The sequence below is a fragment of the Onychomys torridus genome, chromosome 3 (genome assembly GCF_903995425.1).
Source record: "Onychomys torridus chromosome 3, mOncTor1.1, whole genome shotgun sequence".
Taxonomy (NCBI): domain Eukaryota; kingdom Metazoa; phylum Chordata; class Mammalia; order Rodentia; family Cricetidae; genus Onychomys; species Onychomys torridus.
Window position 1 is genome coordinate 84,762,267 of NC_050445.1, and position 18,377 is coordinate 84,780,643.

At 45.1% G+C, this 18,377-nt stretch overlaps 1 protein-coding gene across 1 annotated transcript in view; it reads right to left on the reverse strand.

Annotated features, from left to right (window-relative positions):
• Positions 1-18,377, reverse strand: part of Lrig1 (leucine rich repeats and immunoglobulin like domains 1) — a 101,542-nt gene that overhangs the window by 43,317 nt on the left and 39,848 nt on the right. Inside the window, exon 3 of the mRNA XM_036180401.1 lies at positions 10,784-10,858. Coding sequence (XP_036036294.1) covers positions 10,784-10,858 — 75 coding nt within the window. The remainder of the gene's footprint in view (positions 1-10,783; positions 10,859-18,377) is intronic.

Consider the following 18,377-nt stretch of genomic DNA (forward strand, 5'->3'; position numbering starts at 1 on the left):
AAAATGTTCAACATCAATAACTACCAGAAAAATGCAAATGTAAATCACAATGAACTATATCTATATATCTAAGTAATTACCAGAATGGTCAAAAAACTAAAAAATGAAAATATGCCACCAAATACTGACCAGAAAAAAGAGACTGGGTATTCATACATTGCTGACAGAAATATAAAATGGTACAGCCATTCTGGAAGAGTCCAGCAGTTTCTTAAAAAACAAAACAGGAAGTGCCATGCAACCTGTCCACTGCACTTTGAGACATTTATCCCAGAGAAATGAAGATTTATATTCACACAAAAACCAGTACATGAATGGGCACAGCAGTTTTATCCAGAACAATCAAGAACTGGAAGAACCACAGGAGCCCTTCAATGCGTGAAAGATTAAACAAAGTATGATATATCCACACCTTGTAATACAAAGTACCAACATACAACTGCACCAACCTCCAGAGAGTTACACTCAGCACAGCGACCAGTCTCAACAACGTGCTATACAGTTCCATTTCCATAACACTTTAAATGAAAGAAGAAAAAGTATAAATGTGGAGAAGAGCAGTCTGGGTATGGAGCAGGAAGGAAGTAGGTATGTCCATACAGAAGGGACTCTAGTGGGGATGGATATGTTCTGGGTCTTGCCTGTATCATATCAATATCCTGGTTGTGAAGTTTTACAAGATAGAGCCATTGAGGGAACTGAGCTAAAGATATTACGGAATTTCTATTTCTCACAGCCACTTGTCAATCAACAAGTATCCCCAAAGTAAAAAGTATAACAAAAACAAAATACTAGGCAGTCCCAGCTCCCAAAAAAAGGAACTAATATACCAGAAAGCCAAGAATGAACACGCACGCACGCACGCATGCACGCACGTGCTCGCCTGTGAGCTCCAACAAGTTTTTGAGAGATCATTCAGAAAAAATATCTGCAATGAGATAAATTTTAAGGCAGCCAGACTGACTGACACCAGGACACCTGAGAAACCAACACCCCCAGAGCACAGCAGCAAGGCAAGAGCCATGTCACCCCAACCCTGAAGCTACAGGTGATGATGTGAAGCGAGGAGATCCAACTTACCTCCATCACAGAGTCATGTGGTTCAGAAGTGACTTCCCAGCAGCCCTCCCAAAGACAGTATCTTTTTATCTTCCCAAGGCTCTGTACCAACACAGCTGGGCGGACACTGGTGGCTCTAGAGAGAACAGGCCCTGAATGCTACTGTGCCACAGCATCACCACACTCACGTTCAGCACCCAGGTAACAAGGTAGGAAGAGAAACCACAAACTGGCACCTCTGCCTCAGTTGTCTGGGTTTGAAATGCATCCAGGAAGTGAGGAAATGACATAGGAGTCTGCCCTAGAGTGATGTCTTCAAGGGCAGGTCCCCATTATGGGCAACTCTGCTGGCATTACCTCAAAGGAGGCTGGGACTCTGCAGAGGCCTGGCAGCAAGATCACATCCCTGGATGTGTCAAACTCTTAAGAGGTAGACAGCCATAACCCCTCAGAATGACCAGCTACATGAGAGGATCAGGAGGATCAGCCTGAAATGCAGGTGCGGGAAGCCTTTCCCTGGATGTGCAACCCTTAATAAGAATGATACCACCAGCTGCTCTGAATGAGCTCACCTGAGGCCAACAAGATGCTTGTAAAGCAAACCCATGTAGGAATAAGCTGGGCAGAAGCATCTTGGTCCACACTCTGAGGTCTCTGTCTCTTTGTGACCTCAAGGAACACACCTGCAGTCTCTGTGCCTTTGGCATCTCACAGACTACAGAACTGCACCTCAGAGGGCACACAGGACAATGCCTACATACACCAAATCTATAGTCACCGTTTTATATATCTAAAAGGGTGGACACTAAGATAACAGCTGATCTTTTTTATTTACAGAAATGTCCATTTCATATGCCTGTCAATATAATAATTAACTAGCCTATCTTTAAAACTGTTAACCTTTGCACATATGGGTTGAATCTGTATTCCCAATATACTGCCCAACAATGGCAGGCCTTATGGAAGAAAGGTCTGGCATAAACACAAACACATTTCTTCCACTTGGGCTAGAACAGCTGAAAATGGCTCCCAGGTGTGAGCAGGCACAATAGGCCCTGCCTTCTTTGCAAGGTCATCCTGCAGGTCAAAGTCAAGCCAACCATTTTCGGATTAGGTGCATGTGCACAGAGGCTTCCCCAAGTGCTAACTGGATTACAGAAGCCACCTGCAGGAAGTGGGGAGGGGGAGGAGGGGAGAAGGAAATGGCCCAGTTGGAATGAGTCTGTTGATATGGGCAGGAGCCAGCCTCTTTCACACAGGAGTTTGTGCAAGCAGAGCAGCTCTGCTTCCAGGCTGCATTTCACGGAGCCCTGGAGGGTGTTCAGAGCCCACTGCTTGAAGGAGCGGGGGTCCTCCCTCCAATCTTTCCTGGTTTCTCAAGCATCAGGAGCAGCCTGTATTCCCACTGGATCCTGTACTATATTGAGAGACAGGGAGAAAGAGAGGGAGAGAGGAGGAGGGAGGAAGGGGGGAGGAACACCACCCAAACATCTAACAAAAGCCAACACTCAGCAAGCAGTACAACTTCAGCTGCCGGGTTCCCAAAAAGGCAGGAACTTCCATGACCAAGTTGGTATTCCACAAGTGCTCCCCTGCCTCGGCTCCCCCAGCTCTGCAGCTGGTGTTCCTTCACTTTCTCAGCAAATAACTTGCAGATGTACCTCTCATCTCCCGGCTTACCTCCCCCACTCTCAAAGACGGAGGAGGGGAGAGAGAAGGAAAAGGACCAGTCATGACTGTGTGTGATTTGGCAGACTCTCTAGGAGGCCACATCGGCTCCTTTCCCAGAGAAAGGCTCACTTCAACTGGGGGCAAAAGGACGTCTGCACTGCAGAGTCCCCAGGAAGCTGCCGGAACACAGGGCTGCTCTCTTTGTAAAGTGGGAATTTTCTATTTTGAGGCTCAGTGGTGGTACCCAGCATCCAATGAGGCTGCAGTTCTGAGACCACAGACCCTCCTCAGTCTTTCAGCAGAAACTTGCTGGCTTGCCTAACGGCCTGTTTGATGACAAAGAAAAAAGACAGAAAGGCAAATTGTCCCCAAAATGGAGCTAGCCATATCTGTTAGTCCTGCTAGTACCCGTGAATGCCGCAGGGTCTCACTGTGCTGGCTGAACAATGGTGAATTACCCCCACTTGGGGGAGGAGGAAGAACGGAAGTCTAATATTAGAGATGTGGATCAGAGTCCACAGGGTACCAACTGAGATTTCCAAATTCCTAAGTCCTAGAACAAAGAATTACAACAAAAACACACAGACAGTGATAGAAATAGGGAGTGTGTATTAAGGAAGAGAAAGGCATTCCCAAGGGTGGAAATGGGCTAGACAGCTGGGGCAGGATGGAGACTTTGGTCAAAGCCTCCCGCCCTAAGCCTGGTGACCCTCTTCAGGTCACTGCCATCACACCTACCTTCTCCTGAAGACTGTATGGTCTTTGCTTGAACTTTTGCTTTGCTTCATATAGCCAGGCAGGGAAGAGTTTCCAGTTTGCCAACTGGCTTCTTCTTTTGCATTAATCTCTCATGCTTCCTTCTCTATGCCATACACTACTGCCACAACCTTGGTAAAATGGAGCTTTATCTGAGGCCTTTCCTGTCATGTGTCCATCAGCAACATGAAGGAACTTCAGACAGTGCTCAGCCCTTGCGTGATTATCTGTCCACCTTTCTCTGCAGCTAGATGGAGTTCCTTAGGAGAAGACGACCTAGACCAGTTGTTACTGAGTTTCTCCTGGACCCCTCCCAGGAGGCATGGCAGCCTTAATGTACAACCCTGGAATCCATCACAAACCAGTCTGTGCCCTACTGCTTTTATTGTTAAGCCTGAAAATTGAAAGAAGAAAGACTAAATCCACAAGTGCCTAATTAAAGCAAGCTTTATTTTAGAGGTGCACCTGGGATTGGCCAGCTGGCTGTCCAGCCTAAGTTGGGATTTTAGAGCAGCCCTGGGTATGAGGAAGACAAGGCTTTTTATAGCTCTAGGTAGGGGGGTTCCAAATGGGGGATTTGGTAGGCAAAATAGGTAGGGTCATAAGCATAACAAGTTAGTCATAACAACCTCCTGAAACAAGGACATGATTGCAAGGTAGTCGTAACAACAGGTAGTCCTAACAAGATAACCATAACAACCCTTTAGAAACAAAGGTAGGACTGCAAGATGTTTATTAACTTTTTGAAACAAAGACATGATTGCCATTCCTGGAACAGGCAGTAGAGAACTATTTGTAATTAAGGTTACATGTGGGGCATATCACAATCCTTGAGAAACAAAGGTTTAATCATAAACAGGAATGAACCTAGTTTGTCTTTATTATAAATATGCTTTTAAGCCTAAAATGGAGGCAGGCTGGTTCTTCATTATCTCTTTTGCTTACTGGTAATCAGGACTAAAACCTCTCCAGGGCAGAGGTTGTGGAAGCAGGAAGAAACGGGTTATACACAATGCAAGGCTGGGAATAGACAAGAGAGGGACCCATTAGAGCAAGGAGAGAATTGCACACCTCCCCAACACCCCTTGTTAACCACCACACGAAACAAAGAAGTGCTCTCAAGACTTAGGTAAGGACAGGATCTAACAGGCACTGGTAACTTGATAGTCAGCAGTAAGGTAAGCGGTATTAAAGCCGACTCTTGCCTGGAGGCGCAAGCTTCAACAGCCACCAGTGTACTGATGCTCAGGTAGCAGTATGTCTCCCGCCAGGTGAGTCTCCCGCCAGGTGAGTCTCCCGCCAGGTGAGTCTCCCGCCAGGTGAAGCTGTGCAGAGTGCTCCTTGTCTCCTTCCCTCTCTAGTAACTTGGAAAGGCAGCTGGAGAGCCCCAAGTAGGTCACCAATGAACATCAAACTGAGCAGCCACCCACTGGTAACAGCCACGGGTCTCAAGCATGCTCAGTATATCCGTGGTACTATGCTTACTGTCTACCGCCACTCAACTCTGAGCTGTGACTGAAATGTCTGATTTATTCTCTTCCAAAATCCAGTGAGCTTGGGAAGGACACCTGAGCCCTGGGGCTTCTCTCCCATATCTCATATAAACTTAGGCAGTGGTCCCTCCATGACAGGACAACAGCATCTAGGAAGACATAAGCGAATTGTCTTGTCCCATACAGAACTGTTGAACTGGAAGAGGGGGACCAGCTTCTACACCAATTGTCTTTCTTCTCTTGATGACTAGCCTAATACTGGCCTTTCAGGGGATGCCATTCAAGGGTAGTTATGGTTATCTTGTTAGGACTACCTGTTGTTACAAAAGTTGTTACAAAGTTTGAAAGAAAACAAAGGTAAGAGGCTTACCTACTCTTGCATCTCAGATGAGAGGTAAACACTGCTGCCCCAACACACACACCACTTCAAGAATATTAGCAATGGGAGTTCTACATCTAGCAAAGTTACACCACTTCAAGAATATTAGCAATGGAGTTCTACATCTAGCAAAGTTACACCTGTAACCTTGAACTATGATCTGTCTCTAAAAACTCAATACACAGAGAAAAAGAAAAAGGGTATTAGCAACCAATTATCACCCAGCATACATTCACCTGTGTTTCAAGCCTAATTTCCGATGGCCATAGCTCAGGTCCTGAAACCAGGAATAATTGCAAAGCTGAGAGAAATCCCTGTATCCCTGACTTCCAGGCACGTACTCATGGAGTGTAGGGAAGGAAGGCATCTGTAGATCACAGCTCTCTCCCCTTTAAGGTTTGCTTTTCAATTACACTTTCATTATTAACTGATTTCTGCATGGGCTGCTCTTCCAGAGGATCTAGATTTGACTCCCAGTACCCACATGGCAGTTCACAACCACCTGTAACTCCAGTTCCAAGCGAAGTGATGCCATCTTCTGGCCTCTGTGGGCACCAGGCATGCACACTGTGCATAGATGTAACAACCATACACATGAACTAAAATAATTTTAAAATGTAAGAGAAGTATTTTTAAGCAACAATGAAAACTTTAAATGGCAGTATTACCAAGTTGTGAACAAGTGTGTGTAACTAACTGCTGCTCAGGTGTCCTGTCTAGCTAGGACACAGGTTGAGAAGAGCAAAGATGGCATGGTGACAAATAAGGTCTGAAATGGGCCACCCCTGGAGGAGTGAGGTGGCCCCTACAAGGGCCACATGGGAAGTCGGCTGCAGCTGCTGCAGGGCAGGCAGAGCCCACTTCAGGGCAGCAACGCTCCCCGCTCTAAAAGAGGACCCACCTCCACTGTTCAGTGGTCTCAATACAGCATTGCTGGAGGGAAAACGCAAGCCCTTCCTCAGCAGAAATGATGGCCATTTGTTAGACAAAAGTACTGTTGCCATGAGAATCAAAAGCTGAGTTTCCTGTACTTAAAAAAAAAAAAAAATTAAATCTTGAACATAAAAATCTGCTGGCAGATTCTGTTCCTTTTTAAAGTCTGTTTCTTTTTCTGAGAACTATTTTTATGAAATAAGCTCTCTCACTCCAACTGAATCCTATTAAAAGCTTTCCTTGGGTTTTCATGCTTTCTGTTAATAAGGACAAATGGCCTCAGCATGATTCTCAACACTAATGCAAATAAACCTGTTCTTTGACAAATACTTTAATTGAATCAGATTCTGTCAATCAGAAAGCAGTAACCAATTGAAACTGTGCTGGATGATCCCAGTTCCCCAAACTCTCAAACTCTTTTTGATGCCCTGATATTAAACAAAGGCACAAAACTGAATCTCCTCCACAAGGCCTGCGCAAGGAAGAGAAGGGAATTATGAGCTGAAAACCTAGTCCTGAGTAAGAAAGAGACAAGGACACTTTAAGGCTGGCATCCAGAATGGCAGGCATCTGCCCTGAAAATCACAAACTTACTACTTAAGGTCTCAAGTACCAACAGTAGTTCAAGCAGAGGGGTAAATGTGTTTTTTGTAACATTGCCCTCTTCTCAAGTTCCAGTCCCAGGAGGAAAGTGGGATGCTGAGAGGATGCTTTACAATGTTCAATTCCCAGTCAACAACTCAGTGGGGAGGGGAAGCAACTTGTCCCAGGCCACACTTGTACCAATGACAATGAGAGACATGCAGACAACTGGTCCCTGCTTTCCTGATATGTTTATTGACAAATTTACCCCAAGAATGCTGCCCAAGCTTCCCTAATTCACATGGCTCCAGCAGACATAGATTCTATTCCACAGATCCTCCATTTATTCAAAAAAGGGTTGGATACAGTGGTACTACTCCAAATCCTGAGACAGGAGAATTCAAGTTCAAGAACAGCCCAGACAGGCTGGAGAGATGGCTCAGAGGTTAAGAACACTGGCTGTTCTCCAGAGGTCCTGAGTTCAATTCCCAGCAACCACATGGTGGCTCACAACCATCTGTAATGAGATCTAGCACCCTCTTCTGGCTTACAGGGATACATGCAAACAGAACACAGTATACATGATAAATAAATAAATCTTAAAAAAAAAAAAATGGGGGTTGGGGATTTAGTTCAGTGGTAGAGTGCTTGCTTAGTAAGTGCAAGGCCCTGGGTTCGTCCTCAGCTCCAAAAAAAAAAAAAAAAAACAAAAAACAAAAAACAAAAAAAAACAGCCCAGACAACATAGTAAGACCCTGCCTCATTAAACATGTCTTAAAAGTTCTGGTATTAGGCAGAATTGGAGCTCTGTTAGTAATATGCTTTCCTTACAAGCACAATGACTTGATTTCGACCCTCACAAGCCATATAACAATGCTGGGCACAGCAGTACACATTTGTGATCCCAGTGCTGGGAGAAGTGGAGACCGGAGGATCTGTGGACTCACTTGCCAGACAGTCTAGTCTAGTTAGCAAGCTTCAGGTCTGTGAGAGACTCTGTCTCAAAGAAGGTAGATGGTATTTCTGAAAATGGCACTTAGCCTCTGGCCTTCACATGCACATCTATGCGCGCGCGCGCGCGCGCACACACACACACACACACACACACACACACACTTTAAAGGAACCAGGGGTATACCTGGACAGACACTTGCCTAGCATATCTACAGTTCTGAGTTTAATCCCCAGTACTACAAAAATTACGTAGCTTATACAAAGAATGGCGAGGTAAGGACAAGAAGTGTCTATGAACGGCCGGCCATACCTTCATGCACAGCACCTGGGGAAGCTCTAGACAGAAGAGAGGAGCAGCCAAGGAGGCACCCGCTACGTCTTTACAGAGTGCTGATACCTTTTAATCCTGCAGTCCTGAAACACAGCGGAGGTTAAGAGGGCACGTCGCTCCACGACTGCATGACTTGCAGTGGTTTGCCTGCCTGTTCCCATCAGGAGGGACCGTGGGCCTTCTGCTCATCTGCTGGTGGCAAAATAGCCTACAGCCACGCTCCCTAGACTGCCAACAAACTTCTAGTTTCAGACAAATTACTGCCCAAGTCAGATGGGGACTAGAGTAAACCAATGAGGTGGCTGCCAGCATGAACCTGCATTTTCCACGCCAAATCACAACAGAAAGGGAGGCTTTCTTTTTTCTTTACATATTTCAACATAGTCTAATGGAAGAAGAGGAACAGGGCCAAGCAGCCCAACTGCTCCCTGGCACTGGTGCCAAAGAATAGAAACAGATTTCTAGTTAGCAGAGCAAGGGAAGTTCAAAGAGCCACAGGCCCAGAGACTATGTCGGGGCCCTCCTGCCACTGGAATAGGTGGCGGTGGCTCAGATCACCTGTAAGGGCATTTCGTCCAGCCTCAGTTCTACCACTGTCTTACATCTAAGAAGACTTGTGGGGAGCTGCTCCCCCCTCCCCCAGCTTCCTCAGTAAGAAGCAGGCAGAATGAGACCAGCACCTGTGCTCCAGTACATGGGCAAGTGGCCTTGGTAAATAAGGACTGTGATGGGTGTGGCCTGATGCTCTACACTCCAGCATTCCTAGAGCTGACCAGAACTGCTACTCTGTAGCCTGGGCTTCCAGAAGCCACAAGTTACAAGTATCTTCAAGTACTGTGCTTCATGGACACACAGGGATTATCACATCCGTAATTAGCTTCACGTACGGCTAACTGACCTAATTTACCAGCAATTAAACACTCTCCAGATGCTGTGCACAAAGGCCAAGTAGATACAAAGGAAAACCAGGCTTTGCCTGTCTAAAATAGATACAGCTTTCCCAAAAGCACCTCACAGAACAAGAGCTGATTCACAAATCTTATGGTCCTAAAAGTGAGAGTTCACCAAGGTCTGCAGAGCTGTGACTAACCACCAGTCAGAAGCAGTGGCCATGTATCATGTCTCATGGGGTAACAAATGCTTTATGTCCGTCCCACTCCCCGTTAGTCCCGGCCTTGCTCACGGGGAATGTGTAAAGGATAAGGAACACAGTTTGTAAATGAGGGGAGAGAGGTTCTGAGAGGGCAAGTCATTTTTCCAGAACACAGAGAGTGAGTCACAAGTCTACTCCCCAGGCTCTCCTGCAAGCTACCAGGCCTGATAAAGGGTTAAGCTCCAGGGCAAACTTCACAGGACACAGCACCCCTGAACACAGCGCCTGTGGCCAGCCAGAATCAGATCTGCAAGCTACACCAGCAATCTTAGTAACTTCCTGCTAAGTCCCTGGGCTCAGCCTGCTCAGCCAGTGTTGAGAAAACCATGTGTACAGGTGGGACAATGAATGCTAAAATCAACAAGTTAAAGGTATGCAGGGAGCAAGTGGAGATGGGAAATTCAGTATAACAAAGCATTCTGCTGGGGAAGCTGCCAATGGGACCTGGTAGCAATCATTCATGACTCAGGGCATATGTGGAAAGACCACTGAGTGAGCTTAAACCAGTGGCACTTCATGATGCCACAGGAATGGGGTGGAGCCAGGAAAGGCTAGGAGCAGCTTAAATGGTAACACCCCAAAGCTCCCTCCTCTTCCTTTTGGGTTAAGACTCTGTATGCCTTTTCTCATTGTCAATGTTTTGTCTACAGTAACACACGGCACTAGGATTTGAGTTTGAATGTCTCCCACAAATTCAGGTTTTGCATGTTTGTTCCCTGGCTAATGGTACTGTTGGGGAGGTTGCAAACTCACAGAGGCAAGGGCCATGTAGCAAAGCGTATCACCAGGAGCAGGCTTTTGGAGGCTACTAGGACCCTGCTTCCAGCCTCCTTACTTTCTGGAACAGCAAGCACCATGTGGACAGCCACTGCCACAAGCTCCTACTGCAACCCACTAATTCACTACACTACCTGCATCCCCTATGAAGGGCCAACCCTCTGAAGCCTCGGTCCCAAATCAATCCTTCCTTGTACAGATTCTTCCCCCAGGCACTCTGTAACAGCCAGGCACAGGCAGCTACCATACAGAGGTTTGTCTCAGCTAACACCTGGCAGTGACAGACAACTCCTTGATGGTAAGATGATTCCAAAGCTCTACGGGTAATAAACTGGGTTGACCAAAATCCACTGCACAAGGACGAGAGTGACATAGTTCATTCTTTGAATCTAGTTTATTAACCCAAGTTGGGACTTAACTACTAAAAGCAAGAGATCTAGTTCTATGTACCTCTAGCAGGTGTGGAGGTGGGATGGACTAATTTTCCCCAAATTAGAAAGGAAGCAAAAGTTCCAACCTCACACTATAAGCTTCCAAACAGCAAAACAAAGTGTTTGCTATGACCATTATTAGGCACCATTAAGAAAGGCCACTGTTAACCAGAAAACACAGGAACACACATTTCTTGCTAGCAAGTGTCAGCAACCACCATGGCCCCACCACACAGCCCCGGGTCTCCAGGTAGTACCACTTACAGAAAGAGAGAGACAACAGTCGTGGAGGCAGCGCCCAAGGATGGTATGGCTGTCAGCTCATTGTTACTGAGGTACCTGTAAGAACAAGAAGTAACTCATCACTTGGAGCATTTAAATTAGTTAGAAAACATATACAAGAAAAATAACAAATCAGTGCTGTAGTTAACAGAGTAAGGCTACAATGAGATGTGAGATAAAAGATATGGAATTTAGAATCAGTTTTTAAAGTGAGACAAGCCACATAGAGTTTAAAAACAAAACAAAAACAAAATAAAACCTAACCACTTATCATACCCATGGTAAGAAATAAACACCAAGAGGAACTACGTTCTGGCTTCCCGTCAGCTCAGAGATCAGGCTAACAGGAATAGTAAAAACTGGCCATGTGTTCCCATGACCATCAACAGAAATGGTCTTGGTGAACTAAAGTAGTCACAAAGGATTTGGGGGGTAGGAAGAAGAGATTCCTCCTAGTTACTCTGGTTCTATGTCCCAGGCACGGGGCAACATGAGAATGGGAGCTGGAGCCTGCTCACTCCCAGCTACGGCATTCCAGAGGCATTCAGTGTGCCTCCTCTGACATATCAAGGGGGCTGGACTCACACCCTCATCTATTTGAGGCTCTAGCTTAGCTGGACTTTGATGAAGCCTCTCAGTGATGTTTTAAGAAAACAAACAAAAACAAATGTACCACGCTTCTGCAAACTGACATTTTGAAATTCCTCTGAAGATGGATTCACTCTCTAGAATCTCCTCCCATATCAATATTCTAAATCCAGATTTCTACAGTTAATATCTTTTAACAGAAGGGAAAGCCCACAAACCAAAGCACAGCCTGCCTGTCTACCCACAAAGGCTGTTCAATCTGGCCTCTTTACATGGGCATGCATTTTTAAATCTGGGAAGAGAATCCAAAGTCAGATTTCCAATGTAAGCCCAAGATGCCATAAGAAAGGGCACAAAGTCAGGCTTCTGGGGAGGATAGGCTAGAAAGAAATAGTCTTTAACAAGAGGAATTGAGGGGATAAAAATGGGCTATCTTGTTCCCAATTTCTTAAGGGAGGTGTATGTTGCAAAAAGCATCTTATTCCATTTGAGGACGACAAGACCACAGAAATGACAGCTGTATTCAAACAAGTACACAGCTTGGATACTTGTGTGAATAATATGGCTGTCTGCCATCTTTTCAGAAATGAATGGAAGGGGTGGGGGCTTGAATTATCTCATCTGCTTTCTTCAGTGCCAAAGTCAGTTAGGGATGAAGCTTGGCAATTACTGACTGTGGGACACAAAATGCCTTTTTCACTTGCTCCATGACTGAAGCATCTGGCAGGGAGAAGGCAGGTCTGTATCATGTGGCCAATCCTTTCTCCACTTAAAGAGCCCTTGTTTGTGGAACTAGACAATTAATTACTTTAACAGTCTCTTATCTGACTGCCCCTTAAATCACAGAGTTTCTGCTTCTCCTTATCTCTTCCTGCCCTGCCATTTCCCATCACAGTGTGGAAGTACTGAAAACTCTCATCAATCCTCAACCAATAAATCTTCGTAGTACCCACCAGTGTGCTGATTACTAGAAAGGACCCTCACAACTTATCAAAGCAAGAAAAACTGCCAAGAGCCTGTTGCCAACAAGTCATCCTCCACGAGAAAGCATTTCTAAGGATCACTGGAGATCAGAGGGTGGAGGTAGTAGTAGAGTAACAGTGGTGCTTTGCTAGAGACTTACTGAGGTGGGTACTATTCTAGGAGCTTTTCCATGCATCACACCTCATCTTTAGATACTCAGATGCAAGTCCCAGGAACATCGCAGTACACCAATGAAGCAGCCAAAACACTGAAATGTAAAGTAACTGGACCAAGGTCACATAATACACAACAATGTCTTAGGGAGTCACACCTTAAGATATAGGTTCCTAACAACTACCCACTCATTGCTTGTTTGTAATTACAACCCAAATTCCATGTACATTAGAAAATTTCATCCTAGCAGCAACTTTGAGTCAGATACCAGCAACTGTTGTTCCCTACATTATAGTAAGTTTAAGTCCATTTAAATACCCAGGGGTCATATGACCCCACACTAGCACTTCACATGTATGACACAGCCAGGAGATGAACAAAGATGGACAAATCAAAAAAAGAGCAAGCTCACAGGCTAGGAAGCATGGGACAGGCTTGAACACTCACAATCCCTCAGGTAACATCAAGGTTGTTTTCCTGACTGCTTATCATAACTTGAAAATGGGTGAGGCGAAGGTGCAGGCTAGCACGTCACATCTCCATGAGCCTGCTGGAAGTGGGTTATGCAGGAACAGTAGACTGGGGCTAAAGATTAACAGGGAATTGTATGTCTTGATGAGCAGTCTTGGAGCAACAGGCTCGGTCAGAAATAGCAGGCTCTAATTTCAACAGGGCTGCCTGATTTATGGAGAAGACAATTGGAGCCCAAAGAAGAACTAACTGCACAGCTAGCTAACTTTTAGAACATTTCTAAATGCTAGTTCAATGTAAGCTGCTGGCTCCATCGCTATTGGCTCCCCAGTTTGTACTGCAGGAAAGAGAATGCAATCCTCAGAAGGCAAACTCGTCAATCTCACTCTGAGACATGAAGAGCTGTTTGCCAGACTGAAATAGAGACAGATCAAAAATAGCACTGCTGGGGCACTGAAGGAAAAGAGGTGCTCTGGATGGTTAGCAGTCTCCACGAATACAGGCATTTTAGAGGTTAAGGAAAGTGTGTGATGAAATACTTTCACTATCTAGGGTTCTACACTCTTCCATTCCTCACGCCCTGTGCTCTAGCACCTCCCCAATGACTCCACCCACCCACCCCCACACCCAAAACTTTACTTCCACTCAAGCACTTCAAATCTTCCTGAAATGCCTAGCTTTTGTAAACCTTTTCCTGATGATTCAGGACCAAAGCATGACTCATGGCCTAACCCTGAGTTGGTGGAGGTATAAGTAGGGTCAATGAGATACACAGATTGCCTGACCCCAGGACAGAACCTGGAGGTGGGACGCTTCCCTCTGACCCTTAAGGTCAGCTGGGACACTCTGATCCTGCAGCTTTCTTTCAAAGCTTCTACTCATGAGTAGCTTATTAAAGGAGTATTACACGCTGCAAGATGTGCAGTATCATAAAGGGCAGTTTGCAGTACAGCATCATTTATTAACCTAATCAAATTTGGCTTTAATAAACAGTATAAAACCCACCAAATGAGTAACTGGGGGCTATGGAGGTAGGGTGGGTTAGTGCTGTATTTATTTACTGAATGGCTGAAATGGACACATAACAGAGTTCCAAACACTCCAATGAAGAATATAAGGAGTATTCAGTAAAAGAGAAAGCTTCCTTACACTTCAGGCCCCTGCTCTGCCCAAGAGGAAGCTTCTGGGACAGTTATGAGAGACTTGCATGTTTCTGTTTCATACAGACACTTATATACTACACACACTGTTCAACACTGCTTTCCCCTTAGGGATATATCGTGAAAACCTTCTTTTGACCACCAGCAGAGTTTACTTACTAATTCATTTAGCCAATTGGCTCTTTGTAGACAGAGTGGCTGCTGTGGGCTATCTCCTAACAAAGATGGAGCTGCAGTTCATAGGAGTCAGGTTGAGAGTTTGGTTGTTGTTTTTTACAAGGAAAACTCCATTAGCAATAGTGCTTAAGAGCAAACATGGGTTTTAAATAGGGCTTCAGGTACTGGAGAATAACACTGACACAAGATTTCCATGAAGGTTTGCTGTGGGATATTTTGTATGTTAAATGTGTTGCTCTGATTGGTTAATAAAAAAAAAACACTGATTGGCCAGTAGCCAGGCAGGAAGTATAGGTGGGATAAAGAGAGAGGAGAATTCTGGGAATGGAAGGCTGAATCAGAGAGCCTCTGCCAGCCGCTGCCATGAAAAGCGAGATGTAAGCCACGAGCCACATGGCAACTTATAGACTAATAGATATGGGTTAATTTAACACAGAAGAAGTAGATAACAAGAAGCTTGCTGCAGCCATACAGTTTGTAAGCAATGTAAGTCTCTGTGTGTTTACTCGGGTGGGTCTAAGTGGCTACGGGACTGGTGGGTGAGAGAGATTTGTCCTGACCGTGGCCAGGCAGGACTGGAGAAAACTCCAGCTACAAAGGTTTGATCCAGGACTCCCTGCAAATAGCAGAATCTGTTTAAGAACCTTATAGAAATATATACAGTGCCTGTCTGTAACCTGAATGTGTCCTAGGAACCCTCAATCATCTCTAGATTACTTAGCACACCTAAGACCATGTAAACGCTAGGTAAACCATTAGATTACACTATATAGGACATAAGGACAAGAAATTAAGTACATCTGTATGTGTTCCAAACAGATGCATTTTTCAATTATCAATCTGAGGTTAGCTGAATCTACAGATGATAAATCCATGGATATGGAGAACTAGTTGCTTCAAGTTAATAATCACACATGACAAGAAGGGCCAATGCTTAGTGTGTGCCAAGCTCTGTCCAAAGCCTGAATAACACACCAGCCCCTCAGGAGTACACTTTACTACAAATCCACCTCTAACAAAACAAAACAACAACAAAACAACAACAACAACAACAACAACAACAACAACAACAACGGCAGTTAGCAAGTAGCCGAGCAGGGAGTTTGGGGCATGAAGTCATACAGCATGGATTTTTAAATTACAGAGGGCTTGTTTCTTCTACTCCTTACCAATCAAATGACCTTCAGCATACCATTTAACCTTGCTATACTGGAGTTTCCTCCTTTAAGAAATGTAAATAATACAAGTACCAGAGTCACAGGGTTTGGGCAGGATCCAGAAGAAATAAATCTAAAAGTGGGAAATACTTAGCAGTCAGTACTAAGAGCAAAAAAGCAGTCCATCAAAACATCCCTCAGTACTTCAACCTTCCTTTACATATACAACCATTGTAACCCTCCACACGTGTGCTTGTACATGCACACCAGCAGGATGAGGGAGGGAGCAGCAGCCTGGGACAGAGCAGAGTTGAGCCATAAATACCTGGAGGCAGAGCTTCCTTGCCCTCTCCAAGAAGCCCTCTAGGGCACAGCAGCAGAGTAGCAAGCACTCCCAAGCCACCTGTGGTAATATGATCCCAGGGCCTTTTCTCAGAGGACTGTATAAATAGCCCTCTTCTTAGAGGACTCGGTGTCCAGCACTCTGGTGGAGGCACACCCTGGTGGGCTTTCCTCGGGTTGTACGCAGTGAAGACTGACTTGAAAGCAGCTGCAAAAGGCCATGTCCTCCAGGGGCTTCCAAAGGGCTTGCTTTCCCTCTACCCAACCCCAACATTATGTGGTTCTAGAGCCTCCAAAACTAAACCACTGCTAAGCCGCAACTACTACTGCACCCGCCTTTGTCTCCAAAGACCACAAGGTCTGGGAGAACTGACCTGAGCCAAGTGCATCTGCAAGCGCTGGTGTGGTGACGGCAGGTTGTGTTCTTTTGGTTTGGGCTTTTTTCTTCCATGTTCTTACTTAGTTCCCACCACTCACTGCTGGTACCTCTTTGAGTCACCAGGATTTTATACAATTCTCTTAGGGAAACCTGGGTCACCACCGGTGAGAAGTTAGTGTTGCTGCCTGGGCACGATGAATTCAAGTCACCATCTACAGAGGTAGGAGGCCATCAGTGGCAAGAAGTCCAATCTGTCAGCCTCAAGGATGTGTCACTAAACAACACACTCAGCATGGGGGCTGCAGAGTTCCAAAAGCAGGAAGAAATCACATTGTCCACCTAAGTCAGGAACTACAACAGGACTGACCATGGTCACTACATCAATGTCACAGAAAGGGGAAAGGGAATTCATTTGTGCAGGAACAGATCCGGAACCAGAACCTCAAGTCCAGCTCTCTTGCTCCCCCAACAGGGGGCCTTGTGGCTACAGAGCACTGAGTGAGCTTGGTGCACACTGTCCATACTAGCTATGAGCATCAACTCTTAAGGAACCTGGGGGTGATGGAGGTTACAGCGGGGGGGGGGGGGGGGGGTCAAGGGAGTAAAAGAAGAAAGAAAGAAGCCTCTATGAGCAAGGAACAGGGATGGAGGGAGATAAACTTACCACATGCATGAATGACAGCACACAGAACACATTAACAGAATTTAAAGTATGTGTCGAAATGAATGCAAAACACAATCCACAATGAACAAATTTAAAAGTCCAAGACAAGACAGACTAAAAGCAGCACAACCAAGCCACTCTGGTACTGAGGCAAAAGGATAAGCTCCAGAAACATCGATTCTGTCTTTAGACTTTTTATAGTTTTGTTCATTGTGAACTTCCTAAAACATTCATCTTGACTTTGAAAGTATGACATGAAAATACCCATTATCTTGGCTGGTAAGTTTTGGTGCCCTTGTGACATCAGCACTTAAGGACAGGCCCTCACTTGCCTCACCCCAGTCACAGACCTATTTCTGTATCTCATTTAACCCAGAACAGCAGCTAACATAAAGCAGACATGTAAATAAGTACAAACGAAAGCCTGTGATGTCACAGGGAATGCCATCATTTTAGTCTCTCCCAATAATAATGCCTGAGACTGACACAGAATTTGAACATATAGTAACCTCAAGAGTCAACAACATCCAGACCAAAGCAAAGCACTGAGTTACAAAGCCAACTGGCTCCTGGTAGACTTAGCTTATCAACCTGGATAACAAGGACTGGCTGAACTGTGTCCTCTTCCCCCAATTAGTGTGTTGAAGCACAAACTTCTAGGACATCAGAATATAGAAATATTTACAGAGAGGGCCTTTAAGGACGGAGTTAAGGAGACTGAGACTGCAGCTCAGTGGTAGAGTGTTGGGCTAGCACGGTCAAGCACAATTATAGGAGAATGTCATTGATGTCATATGGGTAGATCCTAAGTGATATGACTGGTGTCTTTCTAAGAGGAAATCAGTAGAACTTGATAATAATTTTATAGTAGTTTTATATAAATATTCATATAGAGCATAGGCTTTATGAGTGGGCTGGGGATGGGGGCAGAGACATGATGGGATGGGACTAGAACGAGAGGATCAGGTGGCAGGGGGAGATGGGGTTGAGGGAGAGAATGTAGGGAGAGACAGCAACGATTAAGGGGCATTCGGGGGAAGTATGGGAACCTAGTGCAGTGGAAACATCCTAAAATATATGAAAGTGAGCCTAATAAAGTCTCCAAATAATGAGGGGAAGTTTAAATTATGTATTTTTAAATGTGAGGACTAGTAGGTAAGCCAGTTATAAAACTATAAACACCTGTAACTCTAAGCACTCAGGATTGTGACTTTGAGACCTGCCTGGTTACACAAAAAACAAAACAAAACAAACAAAAACCCACAAAAAAAACTGTAATATACATTTTGACTCTAAAACTACGTGCATATATGTATGTAGTTTGCAGAAAGTCGTCACAGTGGCTGGCTCTGTGCAACTAACATGAAGTGTCTGTAAAGCTACTACAGAGCTAAAATTCCTGATAATCCCAGCGCATGTATCAAAGCAGAATGCATCACAATAAAAAGAATGACTAGCCAAGCGGTGGTGGCAACACATTCAATCCCAGCATTAGGGAGGC